The following is a 27177-nucleotide window of genomic DNA, read 5'->3' on the forward strand; positions in this document are numbered from 1 at the left end:
TTGAAATTTAGTATTAAAATATTGGATTCTAGTATTTACGATATTGGATTCTAGATTTTAGGACTATGTATTATCCTGGCTCTAGAATCCAATAATTGATTTATCAAAACAAATTATTTGGTTTGTTGTAATGAATCTAGATTTTTTGTAATTAATTCCATGATGCCATTAAATTAATTTCTAAGAAGAAGCCTAAGAAACAGTTGTATAACTGTTTCTTAGACTTAAATGCAACTATGATATAAAATGATATAAATATAACAAAATGATACGACAATGGCATAATTTAAAGCTCCAATCAGCATATCTCTATAATAATTCAAATATAATATTTTACTAAATCTTGTATATTTTTGCTTCTTGTGAAGTATTAATTTAGCAAACTGTTTCCAATACTATACTTTTTTTAAAAGAGAAAAAAATAAACTGGATTAACTTATACGTAGTAAAAGAAAGCTCGCAGAAGACTGAAATCAGTCTTGTCATCGAGTACCTTTATACTATACGTGTAATACACAAAAAAACTCAGTTCACATTGTAATCGATGTGAAAATTATTCGAAAATTTTTTTTTATTAAAATTGTTGTTATTGTTTTGTTTTGTTTTAATATTAGATTTTATTTTGGTTTTGGTTTAAAATTTTGTTTTGAATGAAAGTAGTTTAAAAAGTTCTTTAAAATTATATAATTTAATAAATCGATTTTTCAATTTTATTTTCAAAGAGTTTTTGTTATTTAGATTTGTCAGTGATTTGTTATTAGACATTATTTTACTGCATAAATATGAATTTTGGTTAGAATCGAAAGTCTTGAGAGTTGTTTTGTTTCAAATGGTAACTTCAATTTTTTTATCGCTTTTGTATAACATTTTTTCAAGTTCAAAAATTTGGCGTTAAATGCTCTGGCTCCGAATCTAGTTTGTATTTAGACGTGAATAGTATATTTTGACAAATGTTTATTTGAAAGATATTTAGTGCTTTGTTGTACACATCTTTTGAGTATGTTTTTGAAGTGAATGTAATGGTTCTAGATTTGATTTGTTCACAAATCAAATCGTACACCCAGATCAAGGGTGCCACAAGCCAAAAATTGTCAAACTGAGAAAATCATGGGTAAAGTTTTAAGTTTTTAATATTTTTTCCAACTAAGAGTGCCATTTGTATCTGTCATTTTGTAAACATTCGTTTTAGACTTGTTGTATTTTGTCACCATGTACAACACATAACATACTATCAAATGACATTCATAACTCAATATCCATAATTTTTGACTTGTGGCATCTTTGATCTGGGTGTATGCTATATTGGCATACATATAATATGCTATATTGGCATGCCTAAGATGAATAAAATTTTTGTTTGTTGGAGTGAAATAGTATGTATTTAGTTTTTCTATATTTAGTGATAAGGTTTTTGTCTTAAACCATATGTTTAGTTTTTTTTTAGCTCAATATTTGTTCTTTTAAATAGGTTTTTGATCGTTGTTGAGGAGTAGAATAAGTTTGTATCATATACAAACGTTATTGTTTTAAAGCTGATTGCGGCATTTGGAAAGTCATTAATATAAATTAGAAACAAAATATACATTACAAAAATTGTATATATATATATATATATATATATATATATATATATATATATATATATATTTATATATATATATATATATATATATATATATATATATATATATATATATATATATATATATATATATATATATATATATATATATATATATTGTGTTTAGACAAGGACTTTTTTCTGGAATTTTTTACAAAGAAATTTTGGATTTTTACATCTAATGAAATATTTGTCTAACTCAGATGTCATCGATTAAATTAATAGTGGTAACTACTTGAAATTTTCAGGGCTTATTTATCCAGTGTACTGCTAGTGCCTGAGTTTTTTTCAAATAAATTTATTTTTTTTAAGTTGTGGTTAGGGAACTAAGATTGGAGGCCAAGTAGCAGATTTTTCGAAAATACAGTTGTTTTGAAGCATAATTTTTAGTAGAAACAAGATCTTTTAATAAAAAAAACTCACGCACTAAATACAGGTAGCACGCACAAGTATACCAAGTTTGAAAGTAAAATAAGCTTTTACTCATGAGTAATTGTGTTTCTAGTAAACTCTATTTTTTAGGGTTTTGACTCTTTTAGGCCTATATGTGGTTATATATATATTTTGGGAGTTCGAAAATATATATTTTTTTACACATTTTGTACCTACTTTTGAAAAATTAATGGTTCATGAATAAAAAGAAACTTTTTTTGATTACGTAGGAACCACCTTAACAAGCTTGAGAAACTTGGAATAGATATTTATGATTGTGGAGGACAATTTATGATAATGTAAGCAACATTTCTGGGATCTTCAATTGTTTGCAGGCATATATTAGACAGTATAATTTTTTGTAATCCCAATGTACTGTAATGCTAATTTTGATGTTGTACAAAATAAAGACTTTTGCAACACAGCAGAAGATTTTTTATGAGTTTATTCTGAGTTTTTATAAATTATTTTTTGCTTTTAATTATCGTTTGGTCGTTTTGATTTTCGCATTATGCGCATTTTTTTTTCTTATTACTCAATGAGTAAAAATATATTCATACAGGGCCGCTCCTAGCTGGTATGGGCCCCGGAGCAAATCTAAATTGTGAAGCTCCAAAATCTATATGTCATCTATACAATCACATTGTAAATATGATTATAATGATTTTTTGATATATAGCAAGTATTTAAAACGGTCTCTAAACCGTTGGGGTCTGGGAATAGATTTTCCATTAGTCGATGGTTTCAGTTGCTGTATTAGTGGATTTAAAAAATATATATTATTCAATTTTGTCGACAGTTAAATAGTTCGACTGTCAACTAAATCGACAAATATAATTGTAGTTACGACTATTAAATAACTATTATTCAATAGTCATAGCAACACTAGCTTTTACATTTGCGAACTTAAACTTATTAGGTCGGACGAATAAAAATATGCAATTGCTTTTACTCAGTAATTGGTCAGCTTTACGTGAATAAAAACTTGGGAAGTTATTGTGAAATTTTATTCACGTAAAGTTAAGCTATTTAATCAGTAATTGCTTAGCTTTACGTGAATGAAAACTTAAGTATAAATTTTTAAAGTTTTTATTCACGTAAAGCTGACCAATTACTGAGTAAAAGCGATTGCTTATTTTTATTCACCCGGCTTGTCACGGAGAAAACTGTCCGCTGAAGTAAACTGTCCGATCGGACATTTTACTCCGGAGTAGAACGTCCTAGTTTGGAGTAAGTTGTCCAACCTAGAGAATAGTGTAATTTTATGAGTTGCGGCTGATTTTGTACCATCATTTCAAAAATTAATTTTAAAAAGGGATGAACAGAATAATGCTGAAGAAAGACTGCTTGCTGATGTTAGTAACTATATATTTACATCTGTTTATCGCTATGACTGCATACCGAATGAAATGCGGGCTATTCGACAAAGAGCAAGCTGGTATAGATTATAAACATACATAGATTATATCATTTTGTATCTATGTTACTAGTAACATAGTTACAATATGATATATACTTTTATACACTGTTAAGAAAGTTACAAATATAGTCGATATGACAAATGAATATATGATAATTTTATATTCTATTTGTCAAATAGAATATATAATTATCATATAATTTGCTCCCATTTAATAATACTTACAAAAATATTTAAAAAAATTATAGCACAAAAAGTTTATCTATGTATTATTGGAAGCAGTTCCAATAATACATAAATAATTATTTATACTTTACAGGTTTAGGATGGAGGATGATAAACTGCATCACAAGACAAAGAATGACATATGGTTGGAAGTGGTTTTTAGCAATGAGCAAAGAAAACAAATTGTTAATTTTTGTCATAGCGAACCTACTGCTGGTCACCTTGGTAGAACACAAACTTTTTACAAGGTGTCAGAACGTTTTTACTGGCCAGGAATTTTCAAAGATGTAGTTTATGCTGTATGTATATTACATCGTTGTTATCAATATTAATATGGCATTTATATATATATATATATATTTATATATATATATATATATATATATATATATATATATATATATATATATATATATATATATATATAATAGGTGTATGCATATGAAACGGCTGTTTTTTCTTTGAATTAGAACGTTTGTTGTGGAGATGTTTTATTAATATTTCTTTGAATGTAATTTCCATTATTTTCTACTACTTTTTGCCAATTTTTTGGTAACTTATGAATTCCATCCCAATAGAATTTCTCAGGTTTAGAAGCTATCCAATCATCGAGCCATTTTTTGACCTCTTCATAATTCGAGAAGTGCTGATCTGCCAAGCCATGTGACATTGATCGGAATAAATAGTAATCTGATGGAGCAAGATCTGGTGAATACGGCGGGTGGCATAAGACTTCCCATCCGATAGTTTTCAACGCTGTTTGAACAACTTTACAAACATGAGGACGAGCATTATCATGTTGAAGAATTATTTTATCGTGTCTCTCAGCATATTCGGGTCGTTTTTCTTCTAATGCTTTTCTTAAACGGAATAATTGGAGTCTGTAAAGTGGCCCATCAATTGTTTCTTTAGGTTTTAGCAACTCATAGTATACCACACCAATCTGATCCCACCAAATAGACAGCAAAGCCTTATTTCCATGAATATTCCTCTTTGGTGTTGATTTTACAGGTGCGCCTGGGTCAACATAATGTGTTGTGCGGACTGGATTGTCAAAATAAATCCATTTTTCATCTCCAGTCACTATCCGATGCAAAAAAGACTTTCTTTCAAAACGATTTAATAACATTTCGCATGTCACTAAACGTCTTTCAATATCACGTTCTTTCAATTCATGTGGAACCCATTTTCCTTCCTTTCTTATTTTACCGAGAGCTTGTAAACGTCTTGAAATTGTTGCCTGATCAACATTCAACTCTTCTGCTAATTGTTCTTGGGATTGAGCATCGTCTTCGTCCAATAAACTTTGCAATTCTGAATCTTCAAATTTTTTTGGAGGTTTACCACGTTCCTTGTTGTCAAGATCGAAATCGCCACTTTTAAATCTTCTAAACCAATCTCTGCAAGTTGTTTCAGATAAAGCATGGTCAGAATAAGCTTCTACAAGCAAACGATGACTTTCTGCAGTAGTTTTCTTTAAAATAAAATAGTGAAGTAATACTTCCCGCAAATGCATATTTGAAGGCACAAAGTTGTTCATTTTGAAAGATGTATAAAATTATCTAGATATGAATAAAATCAAATTAAAAACTATGATATTTAAAGCAAATTGAACGTAGTTTCACACACATAATCATCCATACATTAATTTTGTCTTAAAAAGAAAATTAACTTGTCTTATTTTAAACAGCGGTTTCATATGCATACACCTATTATATATATATATATATATATATATATATATATATATATATATATATATATATATATATATATATATATATATATATATATATATATATATATATATATATATATATATATATATATATATATATATATATATATATATATATATATATATATAATACCACGTTATGTTTCAAAATATAAAGAAAGTTTTAATAATTGAATGACAGAAGATTTGAAACAAGTTCTCAAAACTTTATGTTGTTCAAAATGTTAATCTATTTTACAAATAATAACACTTTTATAGAATATAAGTATAATGACTACCTGATACATATTTTAGTATTGCTATTATATCTGTAACCAATGTGTATCTATTTTTTTATAATGCCATAATGTATAATATATACATATATTATATATTGTATTACGTGAAATTTTTTTAAAGTATGTTCTTAAATAATTCTAAACTTAAGTCTTGTGACATCAGAACATTAATATATACCATATGCTAGAGTTTGTAATTTGCAAGTTACACATAACATAGGTTAAAAGCTCCGAACAGTGTCAGCACACAAATATGCAAAAATTCAAAAAAACTAGTCTAGAGCTTCATCCTATTAAAGAACAGTCACCATGGTTTCATATTGGAATTGATTTAGTATAAATAAATGTATTCTTACTATCTCTGATTATTGCACAAAGTGGGTAGCAGCGTTTCCCCTAAAATCAAAATTAGCAAGTGGTGTTGCAATAGAATTGTATAAGGTAAATTTAAATAATATTATCTGATTACATTTAAATAATATTTTTGAAGATATAATTTTTTTTTTGAATATTTCAGTTGTTCATGCAAATGGGTATACCAAAAGTTGTTACCTCTGACCAAGGCACAGAGTTTTACAACCAAATAAACAAGCAACTAACGACTTTGTTAAATGTGAAATATCATTTTACCACAGCCTATCATCCACAGGTTTAAAAATTTGAATTCAGTTTGTGTATAAGAGCTTTCTAGTTTTATAATCTTGGATTTAATCATCTTGTGTTTTAGGCTAATGGTTTAGATGAGCGGTTCAATCAAACCATCGAGTTAATGCTTGTAAAATTTTGCAATGATGGTTTAGATGAGCGGTTCAATCAAACCATCCAGTTAATGCTTGTAAAATTGTTAAAAAGTAGTTCTAGCTTAAAGAGTAACGTTAGTTTAAAGCGTTATTGCTCTTCTTCTTCTTTATATTTATTTTGTCTTATAACTATCTTTATTTTGTCTATAATTTTATTTATGCTGGAGCTTTATTTGTTTATTTGGATTTATTATTTATTTTTATTTATGATTGGAGTTTGAAGAAGTTTTTTGTTATAAGGGCTCAAAGACTTGTTTCAAAGTTTTTGATTTATTTTTATTATTAGTTATATTTTAAAAAAATGATTCTTTTTTATTCCATTATTTCATTGATTTTAACTTTGCCATTATTTTATTTTAGTTTGTCTACTGTTGAAATATGGTTTTAATTTAGTAAACTTCCATGAATTTAAGTTTACTTTATTAATCATTCACCAACAGTTAAGGAAAAATTGAATTCAACTCAATAAAATTTGGATTAGTTTTATTTTCAGGTAACATTGCAAAATATGATTTAACTGTAGTTAGATAATAACTTATTACTGTTTTGTACCATTATATATTTACATTTATTTACTCTACTATAATATGTATGTTGTACTGTATAAATACTGATTTTTTTTTTAATTATAAAATTATCTTATCATTCTTGTAATTGTTTCAGTTGGTTGTTTTATTTTTATCATTGCTATTTGTATCATTAATGTTATTAGCTGGTATTTACTTAAACTTTTCGTAAATAACCTACATTAAGTTTTTCTTGTCAAAATATATAATTTGGTTGACAAAGTCAACCAGTTTGGTATATGCAATTTTTAAAAAAACTTACTTAAGTTAATTAAATAAAATGGATTAAGTGAATGATGAAAAAGAAGAACAAGACTTTCTCAATGTTAGTATTATATAATATTTTATACTTAAAAAGCAAAAATAAAAAATCTATTTTTTATTTAAGATAATTGTTCAAAACTTAAAGCATTATCATGAGTTTACTGTGATTCTGCTACAGTCCATCAAGTAATTGTAGAAGAGTACACCATGAAAATTTCAAGTTTTCATTTTTAATTTTATGTTTTGTACAAGGTCAAAAAAAAGAATTCTGGTTAAAACACATTTAAAATATATATATATTTATATATATATATATATATATATATATATATATATATATATATATAATATATATATATATATATATATATATATATATATATATATATATATATATATATATATATATATATATATATATATGTATATATATATATATATATATATATATATATATAATATATATATATATATATATATATATATATATATATATATATATATATATATATATATATATATATATATATATATTAGTAATATATGTGGCAAAAGTTAATTAGGTACTAAATAAATTGATATAAAGGTTGCAGAAACAATTAAGTACTAAATAAAAAAATTACTTTACTAAAAGTCAGGAAATCGCCATTGCTATTGGCGTTGCTATAGGAGCTGAAAAAACTTCACTTTAAAAAAATCAATTATTCTTATAATATTGAATATATACATTCTAATAATATAAATGTATATATATTCTCAGAGCCGTAACCATCGGGAGAGCCCTGGCCCCTCCAAAAAAATTTTAAATTATAATTATAAGGGAAAAACATATACATAAAATAATTTAAAAAATTTTTTATCCCCTTCCTCCTTTAAAAGAACCCTAGAGCCTCCTAATATCAAATTTGTGGTTACGGCTCTGATTCTGAATCTAGAATAAATTTCAAACAAGATAACATAAAAAACATAATTTTTATTTTTTACTGTTTTTAACTTAAACCTTAAACGAAATATAAAGATTTAAACATGTCAGTGTTAACATTTTTTTAATTTTTTTAAACTTTTAAACCGGTAAAAAATGACCTTGTGACTATCAAGCTTCAGGTTTATTTGTATGAGTTACATGACGCATAATATTACTATGTTAATTATAATAATATTATGCTTAGTATATAAAGTGCTAAAGTTTTCTTTATGCCGCAGAATAATGCGTGAGTTCTCAAACCATCGTTTAAACAAACGCTAAAACACATCGCTCGAGTGGTCCGAATAAAAATAATCCGCAAAAAAGTAGGACAGTTTACTCCAACGTAGGACAGTTTGCTCCGGAGTAAATTGTCCTAGACGGACGGATAGGACAAACTAGGACGTTCTAATCCGGAGTAAAATGTCCGATCGGACAAATTAGTCCGCGGACAGTTTTCTCCGTGACAGACCTATTAACACTTTTTTTACATGCAATAAACAAGTCTAGCGCTTGTTGCTTTACTTTAGCGCATTAAAACGTTTTTTACACGTATTAAAGCCGTCTTGTGTTTACAAGGGTAGAAGCAAAAGCCGTTTGATTTATAAGTTATAACATGAGTTTTAGCTTAGAATTATAACCCCCACTTGCAAAGTTAGGAATTTTTATTACTCAAGTTATAACTTAATTAAATAAATAATAAAATTGTATCTAAATAATGTTAATATTGTTAGTATATGAACAAATCATAATTTACTTTAAACTCAAATATTACGTAACTTTAAGTAAGAAAAATTTACTTATGTTATACTTAAGTTATTCAACTTTACAAATGCATACTTAAGTTATCCAACTTACAATTTAATAATAAATAGGTCACTATCTCAGTAAATTTAGAGTGAACCGGCTAAGCTCTGCTACATCGTAACCTCTGCTAGCAGAAATTATAAATTCCATAACTTCGCCGGGTCACAATAAAGTTACTATAATTTATTATCAAATTGTATAAAATTTACTTACCTTATTAAATATTATTAGTAATAAACTTATTAATAATATTATTAGTAAGCAAAGTTATTATTAACAGTAAAGTTGAATAACTATATATTTTATTGTTAAGTAAATATACCTACTAACAATTCAAGTTGTTAGTAAATATAATTATTCTCCAATAAAGAATTTGGTTTTGCACAAAAGTTGTTAGTAATAGATTTTATTTGAATGCTTATCGAATGTTTCTAGCTTTTTTTTTTAACAAATAAAAATTATGAATAAATGTAAAGTTTCGTGTTAAAAACTTTGAAAGTAATAATATACATTTTTTTGAAAAAGCTTTCAAAACTTTTATAGCTCTTTGAAAAAGAAATATGTTATAACTTCCAATAAAGAAAATTTTTAATAGTAAACATATTATACATCTATTTAGATAAATAGTATATAAATAAAAAATGGTTTGGACATTGAAGTCAATCTTAGTTACTGGCTCTAATAGAGGAATTGGTTTAGAGTTAATCAAAAGGTTAACTGAAAGAGCTGAAATTGTGTTTGCATGCTGTCGTTCTGTTGAAAAGGCTCAGGTATTTTAAAATTAAAAATTGATCATAAAAGTTTTTTTACAGGATTTGAATTAAAAAATTGCAATATTAGTTTTATTGAATTTTTTTAAAATTTTCTATAATTTTTAAAGTAAACTAAGGTAATGCACATTAAATTTGATTATAATCTACTGTAAAATGCAAGTATATATCTTATTAGTAGTTGACATAGCCGTGGTTTAAATGGGTTTATTAAAAAAGTTTAGGCTAGCTTTAAAATAACTAACAAGTAAATTTGTTGGAAAAAACAAAATTAAAAAAAATTTAGCTGCTTAAAATGCAAAAGCTGTTTACAAGATAAAATACGTTGACAAGTTATTTTTACTCCTGATCTTATCTACTAATATATTTTTATTAGTATTTGTTATTAATCATATTATATTTAAAAACTGGTGTCACTCCTTTGATCTGAATTCTGTTTGAGTGACACCATTCTTATCAATCATTTAGTTATTATTCTTCTTACATTAAAAGTTTGTCTCCTAATAAAGAGTTCTCTGACCCTAGCAACAACTATTAGAGCTGTATTGTTATCAACAACAAAACTTTTATGAAATTTATGACATTTACTATAATGTATTAGATCTCCAATATTTCAATAGTTTTGCTTATCTGTATAGCAGGCCTTGGCAGGAGTAAATAAATGCAAGCTGCTCCTCTAACCAGTTTTTTACAAGAACTTTTTTTTTTTGTGCATGCATGCATTAATGTTACAAGCATATGCTTGTAACATTAATGCAATGAAAAAAATTTTTAGACAAGCAGGTTTTTTAGTTTTTTTATAACTATCTGTTTATTTATTAACAACTTTACTTGCTTGATAAAAAAAAAAAAAAAATTTAACTAACAAAGAGCATAAAATTTTTTATAAAAAATTGTATATTTTCTTACTGTAATAAATTGCTGAAAGTTTAAGAATTATTACAACAATTAAAGACGCTACAATAAAAGTGTTTATATATATATATATATATATATATATATATATATATATATATATATATATATATATATATATATATATATATATATATATATATACATATATATATATATATATATATATATATATATATATATATATATATATATATATATATATATATATATATATATATTTTAGAGGACATTCAATTGTGCATTATATATTTTTTATTTCGGACGAATTTATATAGTTCATTGTAATTCATTACATAATATTAAAAATTATTACACAATAGTTTAGTGCATAATAATATTATATTATATATATGAGTTTGAGCAAAATGAAAACAGCAGTTATAACATTCAAAAATAATGTTTTACTTTTTCTAATATATTTTTAAAAATGTTTAATATTATAAACTGTACTTTAAAATACTTCAATAGGAAAACATAGCATTGACTGAGAAAAACTGATTTTCTGTTTGAGAAACCAATCCACCCTATCCAATTAAAAATCCAATCCAATCCAATTAAATCCAATTAAATATCCAATCCATCCTATCTAATTAAAAATATTTGTATTTCATTTGACGCTCTATTTTATATATATATATATATATATATATATATATATATATATATATATATATATTTTTTTTTTTTTTTTTTTTTTTGCAATACCAATGCCTTTATAAAAGTACAATTATTGTTTGTGTTCAAAATGACTTTTCTGTTGTTTATCTTAGTTACAAAAATAATGCATTTCTTTTATAAACAACTTTGCAAACTTGATATTATTCTTTTATAAACTACTTTGTGAACTTGATACTATAACATATTATCATAATGTTATAGTAATATTACACAGTATTGTAACATTTATACTAAGGTTCTGCTCAACTCAAAAAAACTAAAAAAACAAAACAATTATAGAAGTATAAAATATTATGAAGTCAACAAGTTGTTTGTCATTTGCAGAGATGTAGCCAAGACAGTAAAGGCCAAAACCAAAACTAAGACCAAGACATTTGGGCTAAAGACCAAGACTGGATGCTTCAAGACCAAAACCAAGACATCAAAAAATCAAACCAAGACCAAGACTTTAAAAGTTTTTATAAGACAGGGATCAAGACTTAATTTTAATTGAACATTAAAAAAAAATAAAGATTTTTTTAAAATCTCTCCTAACATAAAAATTTCAGTTAGAACCTTGTCAAACCAATGCGATGAACTGTGATTGAGAGCAGGAATTTGCTGCGATCTACGGTTTGTTATTAATAACTAATCCATTCACTGAGTTGATATTTTTCATAAGAATCAAGAAAGTAAAAGACAGTAGAGGTCGAAGACCAATACTCTAGGCTTTCAAGACTAAGACCAAAACTTTAGGTTTAAGAGACCAAGACAGTTACATTTCTGGTCATTTATATAGTTAAAACATAATCTCAAACACTACAAAAAAAATCATTAACTTTTATGCAAAAAAAAAAAAGATTAACAAACACATTTTGTTAGCAAAAAGTCAATGAGAAACTTGAACTTTATTTAATGTAATTTGCACAAGAATTATTAATTTTTCTAATCAATATCTAAAAGTAAAGAATTGAAAAAGTAAAGAAAAAAAAAAAAGGACAATGAAATTAAAGATTGCTGTTCCATGCTAAACTCTCTGTCCATGTAGCGGCACTCTGGGGCAGCAGGCTATAAGATAGTTGATGTAATTACTAATTTCCCATCAGCAAGCTATTTCAGTATGACATCACATAGGAAGTAACTGGCCCTGGCCCCAGCTAAAAATGAGACTTTTTTCAAACCCAGCTCTGGCAAAATTATAAAATTTAGCAGGGGTTGATCGCCAGGTCTATAAAAAAGTTTATAACACTTTATATATTATAATTTTATGCTTACATTTACTATTTATTAAATACTGTCATATATTTATATATTTTTTAACTCTAGTTTACTTCCAACAAGATTGCAAGCAACCACTATAAGTTATGAGTTACTTTAAAATAGAGAATTAAAAAGTAAGTAAAAATACTAGGAAATGGTTAACTCAAGACTTAAAAGGTTGTAGGTTGTATAAAAAAAGAAAAAATGAAGATGGACTAGAGTTATAAGGTTTTTTGATGTGCAAGGAAAAAAACTGGATTAATATATAAATGTTTTTATAGCATGAAGGGACAGATACAGTAAAAAGATGTTGCACTTGTTGAAACAAGAAGCCAAGCTAGAATGAGTTTTAGTTTATCGTAATAAAGATGATAGCTTGTTTGAACATTGACCATAATTAGCAAAACTACATAAAAAAAGGAAGGCTAAAGCCTGATGATGATGATGATGATGATGATGATGATGATGATGATGATGATGATGATGATGATGATGATGATGATGATGATGATGATGATGATGATGATGATGATGATGATGATGATGATGATGATGATGATGATGATGATGATGTACATATAAATATTATACTTTAAAATGTATAAGTTTTTATGCAGCCTCGATTACAAACCTGGCCAGGTTATACTTTATTAATCCCAGCCCGGTCAATTATCAATCACGCTTGCTTATTAATATCATGCCACCTATCTGAAAATGCATGTATATAGTTGGAATTAATTAATATATTATATTATGTCTTTATTTTATTATGTCATTGTTTATGTGATAAATCAGTTTTACATATCCTTACCCATATGTCTTGAATTTTAATACAGAGTGAGCTGTATGAAGACTGCAGAAGCATACTTCATACAGCTCACTCTGTAACCATCACTGAGAACCTAATATGAGTAATGATTTTTCTAATTTGTAAAATAGTTTGAAACATCAGATTCTCATTTGACAAAACTAAACTTTATTTAAATTTTAGTGACACAATCGATATGATCAAATAATGTTCAAAAAAAAAATGTTTTTCTTTGAATGAAGAACTTTTTTTTTAAATATTGAATGAAAATGAAGTACCTCATTTATAATCCCAGGATACCAATTGCCCATATAAACAACAACAATCCAATCATTTTCATGCCATGCACAAGATAAATCAATGACAATGCTTATAAATTTCTTTTCAAATTTTTCAATTGCTAGATCTTCTTGATCTACAGAAAGAAAAATGTAAATATTTGTAATTACAAATTTTGTAATACAAATATTTGTACAAATTTTTATATTATAAAATTATAAAAATTTATACAAATATTTGTAATATTTGTAGTGGCAACATCATCAATATTAAAATACATATTATTGAGAGTAAATATAAAAATTATTACCTTGATCTGCTGTCTTTTCTTCTTCTTCGTATATGTGTAGGTAAAGCTCAATCTTTAACATATTTGCTAATTTCAAAACATACTACTTCAAATACCTCCTGTTGTGAGTTTGATTTACAACTATGTAGTTTGACTGAACTTGCATCTTCATTATAAAACTCTGTCTCACGTTATCCATTCCTGATTTTCAAGTGCTGATAATGTGCCTTCCCAACATCATGTGTTTTTCTAGTTCTTCTGATGTATGGAATGATCCATTTCAAATTGGCTCAGAGCAAAAGTGAAACAAATTTATTGATCTATCTTCACGAAATTTTTTCTTTATATTGTCTTTAAAAACTTGTGTTTTCTTGTCAGTATCACTATGGGTGATGTCAGTATCACTATATGGGTGTGTTATAAATATTTGCGGATCAAAATTGACATTAGAATATTCTTCTTTAACTCCATCGCCAACTGCATAGTATTGCTACATTGTCATAAGTTATGAAAAAACTCATACGAATGATACTGACTTATTTAAGCTATTTTTGTTCCACTCAACTTACTTTTCCCCTTTATAGTGGCAACATCAACAGCAGAATTTTTCATCCCGTGGCCATAATGTAAGCAGTATAAATATCCTCCGCGCACATCAAATCATTACCAGCATCAACAAAGCTATGAATTAAAGACTTTGCTCTGGCAGCTTCTCTGCCGCACTTATCCTTGCCACGACAAGGTTTGTTATAATGGTAGCGCTTAAGCTGTATTTGGTTTTTTTTGTGCAACATAAAAAGAGCTTCCATTATAAAGTTGCCATAGTACAATGAAGAATTGTCAGATTTTGCAGAGAGTTTGTTTACACCAGAATGGTGATGCTTAAACTTTGGAAGAACTAATTGGGCAATGATAGTGTTTCCGATAAACCTTGCTCACACCTATAAAGAGCTGTAAAATACACCTTTTTCTGTAAAATGTTATTTTTCTGAGTGAAGAAAATGTCTACATGCAGTGAACTCCCCTTTTTTCCTAAATATTCCTTCTGAACTTCCCTGAATTTGGATGGTAGAACTTTTTGTAATAGTCTTTCAACCAAAATCCAGATTCTTCATCTAGACTTTCAAAAGCCAAAGCTTTGGCTTTTTTCTGTTGACAATCATGCATTAAATGTTTTTTATAATCAATGATATCTTTTTCAGCAATTTCAACATCATAAATAGTATTCTCGTTGGCTGAATTATTTGATCCTAATCTTTTTAGTCCAACTTAGGATTTGCTTAAATTTTCACTCTCATAACAAATCTTATCATTAGGTGCTGTTGAAATCTGTTGCAATTGTTTGTTGGTTAAATCACTCAAAGTAAATATTGGGCAGTGGGGGAAAGAATTAGGGTATGTTGCACTGCAGTTAAACTGGAAATTAGATTTTATTATTGTTTGCTGCATTCAAACATATTACTCAGCTCTCTATTCTTGTACTTCAAAGATAAATCTTGCAACATAGAGAAGCCATTCATACCTGCAGCAGTAATATCGTCCAATCCCATTAAACATTTTTGTTGAGATGGTTTAACACCATGAAGTATTCGCCAAACTGCTTTCCAATAAAGGAGAGTAATTCTCATTTCTGCAAACTTCATTATAAAATTCAGTTATATGACTCATTTTAGCTCTCAAACTGCACAAAATATATATACATTATTTGAGTCAAATTTAATTTTTGTGACCCCATATGCAACATCTTGAAGAAGACTGCTGTTAATTATGAAATCGAGGAAATGTTCAGCTTTTTTCTGGTCTAGTCTATTTTGCGTTATTTCTTTTTGACAGGAATAGTTATACATATGTAAGCATTCTTCATTTTTCGTACCTGGTCTAATTGTATTTGGAGCATCCAAAAACTTTCATAAGTAACTTCTTAGTAGATTTTTCATGTTCAATCAAACACAGAACAATATGTTTACCCATAGAGTCACTTTCTTCATAAATTTCAACCAATTTTTTTAGATCATCAAGTGCTTCATTGTCTGAAGTTTCCAAAGATCTACTTAAAACAATTGAGATAAAGTCTTCACTCTGATATGGGGCAACAGCTTCAGCAAACCTCTTTGCAAGCTGTACCTTGGCTCTTTCAAATTTTTTTTGTAAATTATTTTTGGTTCGATTGCTGAGATCAGGTATCTTTTATTCTTTATCTGAAACTGAAAAGCGCTGATGTGGAGTGCTTCTAATAAGTTACCAGTAGATGTAGCACTTTCAACCTTTTCTCCAGAAAGTAAAATTACTTAAGGTTCAAAACCAAAATCAGTTGTGTCTTCAACTAACTCTTCGTTAGTGGCAGTACTTGTTTTAGTTTGTATTAGAATGCACTCTGACTTTAGGTGATTGTGACAAAATATGGAATTTACTGGAACATTTTTGTTGTAATGTTTTGAAACATTAGTTGATATATATATCGAAATACATTATACAGCAGCTGATTTTTTACCAACACTTAATTCATGCATTGGGTAACAGCATTTTTTTGGAGAAACCCAGCCAATACCTTGAATTTTAACAAAAATCAAAATTTGAAATATTTATTTTAAAAGTTTAGTAATTTATGAAATATGGTTGTAAACAAGTTCTTACCAAAGTTAAATCTATGGTAAGAAAATATATAGTCGTTGTCAAAAATCGATATCAGGGATTATCTTTTTCCGGAATTACGGATATTTTTCCCAACTTTTAGTTTTGCTGAATATCCAAAACGTTTTCCATACATACAAGTTTAGATATAAATTTTTGTAATATATATATATATATATATATTTTTAATGCTTTTTCACTCATAACTCATACAAAAATTATAAAAAGTTTGGAAAAAAATTTTGAAACAACTCAGCTAAAAGCAAAATTAAAAAGAAAATATATTCTGGAAAATATATTCTGGATATTTTACCCAAACAATTTTCTGGATTTTTAAAATAAGACCTGGATGATCTATATGATATGCACCCTTGGCTTTCTATAAGTGACTTTTCTGTCCATTCTCTTGGTGCGCCTTTAAAACCTAAAAACTTAAAACTTAGATATAATGCAATGTTAACTGAGGAAATTAAACAACAATTATTTTACACTACTATATGATGCTAACGGAGTTTTTTTTTGCTAAGAGCATCCAAAGTCAGGCCTTGTCTCTTCAATAATATTTTTTTATTTAAACGAGGATATGGTCCACACTTGACATCATTAACTTTGCAAACATTTTTAACATCAACCTCTAGCTCTGACATATTTTTTGCAACTAAGTGTTTTTTCTTAAAGTTTATTTAGCATAAAATGTTCATACTCTGTTCTGAATAATTCAGAAGTAAATGCTCAATAAACCATACTGAATAACTGTAAATTAAGAAATAATGCCTAACAATAATTAATTATGTTTAATAAACATCAAGTAAAAAATGTTTACTGGAAAAAAAAAATTTTCAAGTCTTTAATCATTTAAATTAAGAAAAAAAAAATCAGATTTAGCATCATTTTGACGTAAAGTTATTTCAACAATGCAATATTACCCCCTAAGTTGTTTTTTTTTTTTTGCATTAAAATAATTGTAATATGGAGTAATAGAAAATCTAAACATTCAACCTTGGGACTTTTCCCATATCCCATTATGGCTGATTTCTGAATGCTAGTTAAAACATTTTTTGACACTTTGATGACACATAAATTTTTTTCTAAACATTATCCTCTCAGTTTCTTTAGACCATTAAAATTACAATGGGATACTCTTTCTAAAAAGGATAAAATACATCATGGGCACTTTTTACGTTCCAAATAAATGTCTTAGTAGGCCCCAATTTCAAAAATTTGTGATTTTAGCTTATGGTTTTGAGACAAAAGAATGGTTGTCCTCAGGTTTTTGATTTTTTTTTCCATGCTCTATATAAGGTTACTTTCTATATATATATATATATATATATATATATATATATATATATATATATATATATATATATATATATATATATATATATATATATATATATATATATATATATATATATATATATATATATATATATATATATATATGTTTGTGTGCCACAAAATTTGAAATCAATTTTTGAAAGCTTTTTTCTCAACCAATTTTGCTCAAATTTTGCACACTTAATCATTTTCGATGACAATACAAGGAAATGGAAAAATTTGACCAAAAAAAGTTAATTAAGTTAACAAAAATTTAATTTGTATTTCCCCATACATTTTATTTATTTGATATGAATTGCGTATTACGTCACAAAAATCATTGATTTGCAAATTATTTTCAGTTTCGAAGACATTAAAGTACAGCGATTCAAAACCTATTGTTTTAAGTTATTAAGTAATAAGTCTTGAGTTATTAAGTTAAAAACCTATTGTTTTAAGTTATTAAGTTAATAAGTCTTAAGTTATTAAGTTAAAAAAGAAAAATTTAGTAAAAACAGTAATTTTTAAATTTAAAAAAAAAAAAAACAGTAATTTTTCCTTCTACAAAAGATAACAAAAAAAGAATTTCTAGGCCCAATAGAATTCTGCTTGCATAAAGCATGGATTTGAAAAAAGAATTTTTTTTTGATTTACTAGTTTTTTTTTAAAGTTCTACCTATACTTCCATAAATTGAAAAGAAACTTAGGATGCAGTGGTCTCCTTGCTTTTATTCTCAGTTTAATAATCATAAAACCCCAAAAGTGGCTTTCCAAATATTGGAAATAATGGCTAAAGTTTGACTGGAACTCAGGAATAACTCAGGAACTAGAAATATTTAGAAAAAAAAAATTTACATGCTATTTTTTAATATTGCAAACAACACAATATGTAAAATTGAGAATGATTGAAAAATATCACTTTTGAGCGTTACCTGGTTTTCTCAGAAAATGGCTCTTAAATATAATTCATCACCTAGTGTCATTGAAAAAGCTAAGACACTTGGGAGTATCACCAAGAACATTTAAAATGTAAATGTTAATGTTAAAATGTGTTTATAATGATGGAAATAAATTATAATAATTCAAATATATTCAATTAGTTTAATTTTAAAGATTTTTTTATGTAATGATATTTAGATTAATAGATATAGATAATAAATTAGAATAAATATTTAGACTTGACCTAATATTTAGACTGGGCAGTCTCTTTCTGCTTAATGTAACATGCATTACTCCGTTCAAGTTCTACATACGAAATGGTGATTACAAAACTTTTTTTAATAAGATTATTTTAAAATAGAGTCTTTTAAAATAGATTGTAGAAAACATTAGACAGAAAATGTTGAAAAGAACATTTTTTTATCTCTTTTTTTATCTGAAAAAAAAATTATATCACAATTGTGATATAATTTTTTTTTCAGATAAAAAAACAGAGAGTTAACCTGGTCACAAACTGCATTTAAAATTTTTTTAGATTTTTAAATGCAGTTTGTGACCACAGACCTTTTATGATTGATGTCAAACTAACATTATGTTAACTAAATATAATATTTACCAATATTACTCGTTTTACTAATATTATCGAATATGGTAAGATAATATCGTATTTACTAATATTACTTGTTTTAGGAATTGAACAAACATGCATCAAACCATGAAAATGTTAAAGTAATTGAACTTGGTGAGTAATAAATAAGGTAGTGTTAAAGTGAATAGTTTCATTTTCCTAAAATGAAATATATCATTTTAGATGTAACTAATATGGATTCCATTAAAGCTGCTTATGAAAAAGTCTCAAGTATACTTAATGGTTCTGGCTTGACTTGCTTAGTCAATAACGCTGCTATAGCTTTTATGTCAACATTCAATGAATTCTCTTCAGATCGCTGCAAAGATGTTTTTCTCACAAATTCCATTGGACCAGCTCTTGTAACACAGGTATTTATTTGAACTTTTTTTTTTGTGCACACTTGTTTTCGAAAAGTCACATTCCATCAATAATATAATAACTTGTGCTCTCTCTCTCCCTCTCTCTCTCTCTCTCTCTCTCTCTCTCTCTCTCTCTATATATATATATATATATATATATATATATATATATATATATATATCTATATATATATATCTATATATATATATATATAATTAGTAAAAAACACTTATCTAACTTTTATCTTCGACTTGAAGTTTCACCGTTGCTGGATCATCAGGTACTCTTCCTGATGATCCAGCAATGGTGAAACTTCAAGTCGAAGATAAAAGTTAGATAAGTGTTTTTTACTAATTAATTATTGCTCTGTTGTTTAAGAACATTGAGCACTCTATTTGTAAAATACACTAGCATAATTTACATATATATATATATATATATATATATATATATATATATATATATATATATATATATATATATATATATATATATATATATATATATATATATATATATATATATATATATATATATATATATATATATATATATATATATATATATATAAATATATATATATATATGTTATATATTATTTATATATATCATATAAATTATATATTATATATTATATTTATATATATTATATATATATATATTATATATTATATGTATATATTATATATTATATATATATTATATTATATATATATATATATATATATATATATATATATATATATATATATATATATATATATATATATATATATATATATATATATATATATATATATGTATATGATAATTATATGATAATAGTTTGCCTAATGTCTCTTTAAAGCTTTTAAAAATGAAATTTTTGATTTAAAAAGTTTTGAAAGATTTAAGAGTTAAAAGGTCATTAAATTATCACTTTTTGATTTCTTAAAATCATCATGATCATGATTATGATATCATTATGTGACAGATTAGGACTTGCAGCAACTCATGAATTTTAACCACAACAAGACTAAGTTGTTTACTGCTTATAGTGATTAAAGCAATATTGATTTTGTATAAAAATATTGATTAATATATTAAAATGATAATTGAAAAAAATCTTGGCACCAGCAGACTCTTTAATCAATTGTTGGATTTAAAGTGTTAAACTTTGACTGCTATTATATTAGCATTTTACATAATAAAATCCAACCATTGTGTAATATCAGCCTCAATTCAAAGTTAAAATTATTATTTCTAATAAATATTTATTATTATGTTGCATAAATTGCTTTTAATAATCATAATAAATTAAAGAAACTCCATCAAGAGAGATTGCAAATTATGATGATTTCAAAGGAACTTTGAACTAAGTATTAAAAAAATATTGTTTTTAAAATTAAATAGTTTATTTCATTAAATTATTCCATCTTTGAAACTATTTAGTTTTAAAGTTAATCATTGCTTGTGCCACTTACTACTTACGCTTACTACTTGCACTTACTACCAGATTATATAATTGCTATGTAACCATTGAATTACAACATCTTTTACAAAAATATCTCTAAAAAAAATAGTGATTCTTTCAATTATTATTGTGGACCTTCACATCAGAAAATAAAACCATAACAGAGAAAATCACAAAGAGTTTTAAGGTAGAGTTGAAAATCACGAGTCAGTTTTATGGTAGTTGTAAGTAGTACCAAGAAAAGAATATAAAGGAGTGATAGATAGGAGAATATAGAGGAGTGGTATTTAGATGTAGAAATTGTAAAACAGACAATTTTACATATCACCTTCATTCTTATAATGATGTTATTGGATAACACGTTGCAGGGTGACTATGATAATCCTAATCCTGACCTGAATTATGCAGAGAAAGGCATTAGTCTTGAAGCCAAACCTTTTCAGTGTTTCAATTTCTTTATTATAATAAGATAACTAAACTGAAACTGTAAACTTGATAATTTGCTTTATTAAAACAGTAAGGGTAAAATTTAAATCTGTGTTAATACTTGTATTCAAGTAATGTAAAAATTCGTATTGCATTTTCTATAACATAACCTTTTTTTGGTTTTATATATTCTGATGCATAAATACAGTTTACTTGAATGGACTGATTTTCGCATTTAGTAGCTTGGTTTGTAAAGATTGTTTCATTTTCATAAGGTTGAGAAACAGGGTTGCAACAAAATAAAAATACAAAATTTTAAAAGTAATAATGACTTTTATAACTGTAATGCTTTGTCAAATAATAATAAGTATAAGTAACTACAAATAAAAATAATAAAAAATTCTTCTTAGACTCGCTGACTCACTGGACTCACTGACTCACTGATCTAAGAAGATATTTATATTTTTGTATCTAAATGTTATGTTTTAACATTTTTTTATTGCTGAAAGGCTTTTTTAATTTTTTTTTAGACATTTCTTCCATTGATAAAAAAAGCAGCTATTGAGAGTTCTGAAACTGAATTAAGTGTGTCTCGAGCTGCAATCTTGAATATATCATCGACTATGGGTTCAATATCTGAAGCAACTACTACTCTAGGTATTGAATATAGAATGTCAAAGGTGAGTTTTAAAAAAAATTAAATGGTATATAAAATCATCTGTTTATTTATTTTTAAAATATATTTAATGAGCTGCTTAAGTATCATAAAAGATATCTAACCACTTGCATTATGAAACTACTTACATTGTAAAAAAATATGTTTGCTGTCAGAATCTGCTTCTGGTAATACAAAATCTATTGCAATCTGCCCAATGCTCTGCTGCCTTGTTGGTTTTTAGGCAAAAGCTAAGTGAAGAAGCTAACTCTGATTTAAATATTTTCCTTCTTTAGGATTGTTCATTAAGTAAAGGTTCTAGTATTTACTCAATGATCAATCAAACATAAAATACTCATCTTGGAGAGATATTAACTGCATCTGACTACTCTTTTGTAGATGACCTCCAATGCAAAGATTGTATAGGTAAACTTGAATCTGCTCATAGGTTTTGCATGCGCCTTCTTGGTAGTGGCTATACAACTCTTTCTGTTATCTGGTACTGTTACTATGTAACACGACCAGATAACAGGCCAGCTAGTTTCATGAACTCTGATGTAGCTTTCAATGAATCTGATTTCATCAACAGAAGTAAAATATCAAAGTATTAACAGTGCTATGTTGCAAATGTATGGTATTCCTTTTATTGTGGATTAAGTGGCCAGATATAAAGTCCTTTTTTTTAAAAAAATTGAGGTAATATTTAAGTTGTGATCACTTAAGTTTAAACCATGACTGAAGTACCTAAAAATATTTAACTAAAAAAATTTATTACCAAAATCTTTTATCAAAAATTATGATTTTCAAAATAGTTTAGTAACACGGACAAATGCAGGAATTAAAGCTTAAAACTTGTTCCTTCTCAATCAAATGAGTAACAAATTTAATTATCTGTTACCCAGTTTTTTGTAACTCATTTTTCAGACAAACTAAAACACTTATCTTGACCTTTTATCTTAACCTAATCATTATCTTGACCTCTTATCTTAAACTTAACCATTATCTTGACCTCTTATCTTAAACCTAACCATTATTTTGACCTCTTATCTTAAACCTAGCCAAAATATTATTTGATGCAAAAAATGTGTTGTTTTTAAAAAAATGTAAATATTTAACACTTAGATTTATTATTTCAGGTTATCAAGTCTTGTGTTTTGTCTGAGATCTAGAGTTTTATCTGGTTCTATAGACTCTTAAAAAGTCTTTAATAGTGTCATTAAGAAAAGCAAGTTATTTCATCTTTTATATAGAACATTTCCTTTACCTAAAAAATATTTAACAATCAAGAGAAAGGAGAATAAAAGAATTGATACAAATTAAAAAAATACAATTTAAATTATATTTTTTAAGTATTATTTATATCAATTCTACTATTTACCCAATCTTGTTTTTCATATTTTTATGGTTTGACTCTTTAATAGTTAATTCTAATAAGTAAAGTAAACAAAATAATATTGTTTATGTTTTCAAAAATGTTTTGTTTTTATATGTATAAGTGTTTTACACGCACAAAAATGGATGTTTCCTAAACTTTATTATTGTTAGGAAAAGTTTTTATGTGTTAAGTATGTAAAAAATTTTAAATGTTTAGTTTAGAAAATTTATATATAAACATTTATATACACTAATGTTAAATTAAAATGTATTCACAAGACTTTTACTTCTTTTTTTTTTAAATAAATTTGCCCCCAATAAGACTGCCAGCGAAGAATATTTATGTTTGCATCCAACAAGGCAGCTAGCAACCACTATTTATGTTTGTTTCCAACAAGGCTGCTAGCAACCACTATTTATGTTGCAAGTGACTAGAAAATAAAAAAACGTGTTGAAGATCAATTGTAAGTTGCATGAGTCAGGAAAACATGGAGACTGGAGAGGGAGAAAATTTCCAAATTTTTGATAGATTAAAAAAATTAGATTATAATTAGTATATAAGTTTTTTGAACATAAAAAAACATTTACAGTAAATAAAAGCAACTTTGCTGAATGGAAAGTCATGAAAGAATGCATTTTGCTTGGTAGAACAAGTGGCATCAATTTGCTTATGCATTAATTGCCATTTATATAAAATATAATGAAGTACAACCTTATGGCAATGCACTTCATTTTATTTTCTATAAAAATTAAAACTGGTCAAGTCTGAAAACTAGAGCAGGCTGACTTTATTTTGACTTTGTCTGAAGTAAATATGAAATCATTAGAAGAATCAACCTAAAATGTTCATTAGTGAAAATGTGACAACATCATTCCAAATTTTCACTAATTCCAGTAGTTCTAATGATTTTTAAGAAGTTTACAGGTGTAGACAAAAAAATCAGGAATGAGAAAACAATGGGCTCGGTAGATTAAAACAACTTTTTATTTTTATTTTTTAATAAGTAACGTTTTTTATTGATATTGAAATTAATATTCTTATTTCTTTTTTAGGCTGCACTTAACATGCTAACAAAAACATTAGCTTTTGAATTAAAATCTGAGAAGATTTTAGTTGCTTCTATTTGTCCTGGTTGGGTTCAAACAGATATGGGTGGACCTAACGCAACTCGTACTCTAGACTTGGCTGGTTCTGATTTAATTGCTTTGTTCGAAAAGTTTAACGAAAGTAATACAGGATTTATGACGAGTTGGAACGGTAGAATTATTGGCGCCTAACTGCTAGTTAGTTTGATGGCGTTGAATTTTTATAGTGATTTTTAAATGTTTTGATATATAGAACTAACCTGTCAATAATTTTTAACTATTTTAATTTTGCTTAAACTTTTTTATTTAGTTTTTTTCTGTACAGTGTTCTTTATTATTTATATAAAATTTTATGTAAAGTTATTTATTGATTAGATTTTTTTTACTTTTATATACCACAGCCTGTTATATTGGAGTCTGGGTAATAAATTAACAATTATTTTAACGTGTTTCTCATAAACAAGGTAACTTCTCCTTTGCTGGTGTTTTTGTTTTTCAGATATTTTTTTATGAAAGCATTTCCTCTGAAGAACCAGCTTCTAAACTGTTTGAAGAATTTGATAGAGCTTTTCAATCTTTAAAAAGTAAGAAAGCAACTGGATATGATAATTATGACATTGTGAAACATTGTTATGGACAGTTAAAAAATTTTCTTAAGTAAAAAATTTAGGAAAGAATTATGTTCAACAGAGTAAATAGTTATTTTATTCGCAATAAATTACTATATAATAATCAATATGGCTTCAGAAACTTCAAATAAACATGCCATTATTCATCTCAATTTACGCTAGGTATTTTTGTTAAACTATGAAAAGCTTTTGATACGGACGATCATCATATTTTAAACAAAAAAAATCAAATTCTATGATTTAAACGAGAAATTTATAAATAGTTTCACAATTATTTGTTAACCAGTAAGTACCTATTGTCTAATAATGATGGTTATCAAAGTGAACTCCTTAATATAACCACTGTTGTTCCAAGAGGTTCTCTTCCTGGGTTACTAGTAATTTTATTTTATGTAAATTACTTAACAAAAGTACTAAACTTACTAGTAATTTTAATTCATGTAAATTACTTAACAAAAGAGCTAAACTTTAGGGATTGCGAAAACTCGAAAAAACTTATAATCCCTTGATTCGGAATTCCAAAATCAAATCAAAGAATGTAAAATCAGCTCTAGCCGCAGTATTGGCAAGTAAAGAGGCGTGAACTTATTAACTATATACACTTCCGCGATGTTTTAAGATATGCTTTATTGAGCATCTTAATAACCATAACAACAACAAAATTTAGGAATTTCTAGAAAGACTATTTTGAAGAATATTTTATGCTTCAATTTTTTTTACAAAAATCAAAGCTAGCTAGTAAGCTAGTATATTGTAGTAAAAGAACTAAGCATAGAATAATTACTTTATCTAAGGAAAATTTGCTCACAGAAGACTCTAGCTATTTTAACTTTTGTGACCGTCTTCGTATTTTTCGCAAAAAATGCCCTTAATGAAACTAGACGAATTGATTTGATCATTTAATTAATTAAAAAATCATTATCTTTCTGAAGGATATCACCCTGTATACTTTTAAAACATTTGTTTAATAATTTAAAATTCTCCTAATATTGACAAAGAATTTCTGGCTTTAGCGAGAAATTTTTTTTTCAAAAGCTTCGTTTAGTTGCTCGACAATAGTTTTAAGTCGGGAGGCTGATTAAGTGCGAACTGGCATAAGTACGAAGCAGTTGTAAAAACTGGCATAAGTGCGCCAAAAGAACTTGCAATGAATTGAAAACATTGGTTTGAGTGTGTATTGGCATAAAGATTTGCATTATGCACGCATGCCGATTTAAATTTTTTTTTTGCACACTCACGTCACTTTTTGCAAATTCTTTTGACATGCATATGCCAAAACGATATATTTTAAGAAAAGTTTCTATTTTATTCAAAATACTTAAACATCTTTTTTTTTTACTATTTTATATCTACTATATATAAAACGTAAACTATATGCGTATACTATATGCGTATACTATATGCGTATACGTATACTATATATACGTATATATATACGTATACGTATACTATATACTATATGACGTATACTATATACAAACGTATTCATAAATTGGTTTATACAATTTTATAAAAAGATTTTTCTCGTATGTGTATGCCAGTTTATGTTTAGCATTTATGAACATGGCAATATTTGT

General features: G+C 26.3%; 1 protein-coding gene across 1 annotated transcript; it reads left to right on the top strand.

The window, feature by feature from the left end:
* Positions 1–9571: 9571 nt before the first annotated feature.
* LOC100198933 (C-signal) lies at positions 9572–25416 on the top strand. Its single transcript, XM_065803262.1, has 5 exons — positions 9572–9885; positions 19677–19728; positions 19798–19985; positions 22387–22536; positions 24939–25416. Exons 1-5 carry the CDS (start codon positions 9757–9759, stop codon positions 25161–25163), a joined length of 744 nt encoding a protein of 247 aa, XP_065659334.1. The 5' UTR covers positions 9572–9756; the 3' UTR covers positions 25164–25416.
* Positions 25417–27177: the final 1761 nt, after the last annotated feature.

Source organism: Hydra vulgaris, chromosome 08 (assembly GCF_038396675.1).
Source record: "Hydra vulgaris chromosome 08, alternate assembly HydraT2T_AEP".
Classification (NCBI taxonomy): Eukaryota; Metazoa; Cnidaria; class Hydrozoa; order Anthoathecata; family Hydridae; genus Hydra; species Hydra vulgaris.

Coding starts and splice junctions, on each gene's coding strand:
- LOC100198933 (XM_065803262.1), top strand. CDS start 9,757: ATGGTTTGGACATTGAAGTCAATCTTAGTTACTGGCTCTAATAGAGGA. Junction 19,729..19,797: donor TGTTAAAGTAATTGAACTTG/GTGAGTAATAAA, acceptor ATATCATTTTAG/ATGTAACTAATATGGATTCC. Junction 22,537..24,938: donor TTGAATATAGAATGTCAAAG/GTGAGTTTTAAA, acceptor TTTCTTTTTTAG/GCTGCACTTAACATGCTAAC.